The following is a 1,934-nucleotide window of genomic DNA, read 5'->3' as shown; positions in this document are numbered from 1 at the left end:
CGTCTCGCGTTTGATTGGGCGGTCGGTCATAGGTCGCTCAAAGGTTACCTGACGCGACCTTCCACAGGGTTTCGTTAGACTCAGTATAGCAGTGTAACGAATAATACTGAGCCTAAGTTTACTTAGACTGGGTGCAGAATGTGGTGTCTATATCGGCTTGTTGCTTCAGGAGTCTGCTGATCTGGTGTGAGGTCTTGCCAATGTAGGGGATGGAGAATTCTATTGGTGCTGGCTCTGGTCTAGGTAGCTTGGTTGATGTCAAAACTCGCCTCCTGATCTGTTCCCGTGACACTGTCTTCTATAATACTGCTCAACACCTAACCCGAGTGCTAGCCCCATTAGGTAAATCCGCTAAATCGTTCATTTTGGACTCTAGTGAATTTTGCAAAAAACTCTGTGAAATATCGGACCCTGGTCCCATCGTCAGTTATGATGTAGTAGACTTATTTACTAATGTACCACGAGAAGAAGCCCTCCTTGCCTTGCGACAAAGACTCAACAACCTTGACGATCCCCTAGACACCAGCCTCACCATAGACTCCATAATCAGCCTAACCTCTGCCTCCATTGATTCAACCTACTTCACCTGGGGTGAAGACATCTTTGAACAAATACATGGACTGCCAATGGGTTCGCCACTATCACCCATTCTCAGTGAAATATACCTCACTGACCTAGAAGAGAAAGCCCTACTGACTTCATTTGTGAAACCTATGTGTTGGCATCGTAAGGTTGACGACACGTTTGTCATCCTCCATCCCGGCCAAGATCCAGATCAGCTACTACAACATCTAAACAACCAACACCAACGCATCAAATTTACCATGGAACCAGAAACGAACAACAAACTGCCCTTCCTAGACGTCCTTGTATCCCGCACCCCTACCAACACATTCCAGACCACCGTGTACCGCAAGCCGACGCACACCAACCAATATGTGAACTACCAGTCCAACCATCCACCACAGGTGAAGGCTGGCATAATATCTACACTCACCAGGAGAGCTAAGAACATCTGCTCCATTAATCGTCAAGAGGAAATAAATCATCTCAAAGAAGCGTTCATTGACCACAATGATTATCCACCCCAATTAGTCAACAAGACAATTAGTCAATTAGTTAGCCAGCACCAATAACAATCTCCACCCCCTACATTGGCAAGACCTCACACCAGATCAGCAGACTCCAGAAGCAACAAGCCGATATAGACACCACATTCTCCACCTCACGAACCCTAAACAACCTTCTGCAGGCCAACGGGCGTAACCACCCCAACAACGGAAAATTCAATCCCAAGAGTGTGGTTTATAAAATTGACTGCAACTGTGGACAATCATATATTGGCGAAACATCTAGGCCACTTAACACCAGAGTGAAAGAGCACCAGGCGTCTACAAACAAATCCGACAACAAATCAGCCATCTCAGAACATGTTCAGGCCAACCCCAATCACCAAATCAAAGGGACAGAATACACCATACTGGCAACCAACTAACCTGACTTCACCAAACGGAATATAAGCGAAGCCATGCACATCAAAGGACACCGACCCCCTGATCAACAGAGATCAAGGTTATTTCATCCCCTTGGCACAAGATGACCTCATCAACCACCCCTAACTGCTTAATTGTATATAAACTCTGTCAAAAAAGAAACGCAACCCCTGTCCTCAGATATGAAAAATTCGTTTGAATGAAGTTATTGCTTCCAAACTAAATTTTATTCGAATGTATTGAAATGATACACGTAATTAATGAAGATTACCATCCAAACAACTGCATTTGTACGCATAAGTGTATTTTATTGCTTATTCCGTCACAACGCATGAAATGACCCTCATGGTGACTTCGCACAAAAAAAACACATGCAAATCATGAAAATGGCAGTTAATGTAGGGGTGTATAAAAGCCCATGTGCTTCCGTATTATATTCAT

The 1,934-nt window shown here is 44.4% G+C and overlaps 1 protein-coding gene across 1 annotated transcript; it reads left to right on the top strand.

The window, feature by feature from the left end:
• The first annotated feature begins 209 nt into the window (after window positions 1-209).
• On the top strand, window positions 210-1,136 carry LOC124255340. The gene has a single exon (XM_046689235.1). The coding sequence runs from the start codon at window positions 210-212 to the stop codon at window positions 1,134-1,136; it is 927 nt and encodes a 308-aa protein (XP_046545191.1).
• Window positions 1,137-1,934: the final 798 nt, after the last annotated feature.

This window comes from Haliotis rubra, unplaced genomic scaffold (assembly GCF_003918875.1).
Source record: "Haliotis rubra isolate DU_JTF1 unplaced genomic scaffold, ASM391887v1 Scf6, whole genome shotgun sequence".
Taxonomy (NCBI): Eukaryota; Metazoa; Mollusca; class Gastropoda; order Lepetellida; family Haliotidae; genus Haliotis; species Haliotis rubra.
This window is presented reverse-complemented; position numbering and strand designations above follow the sequence as displayed.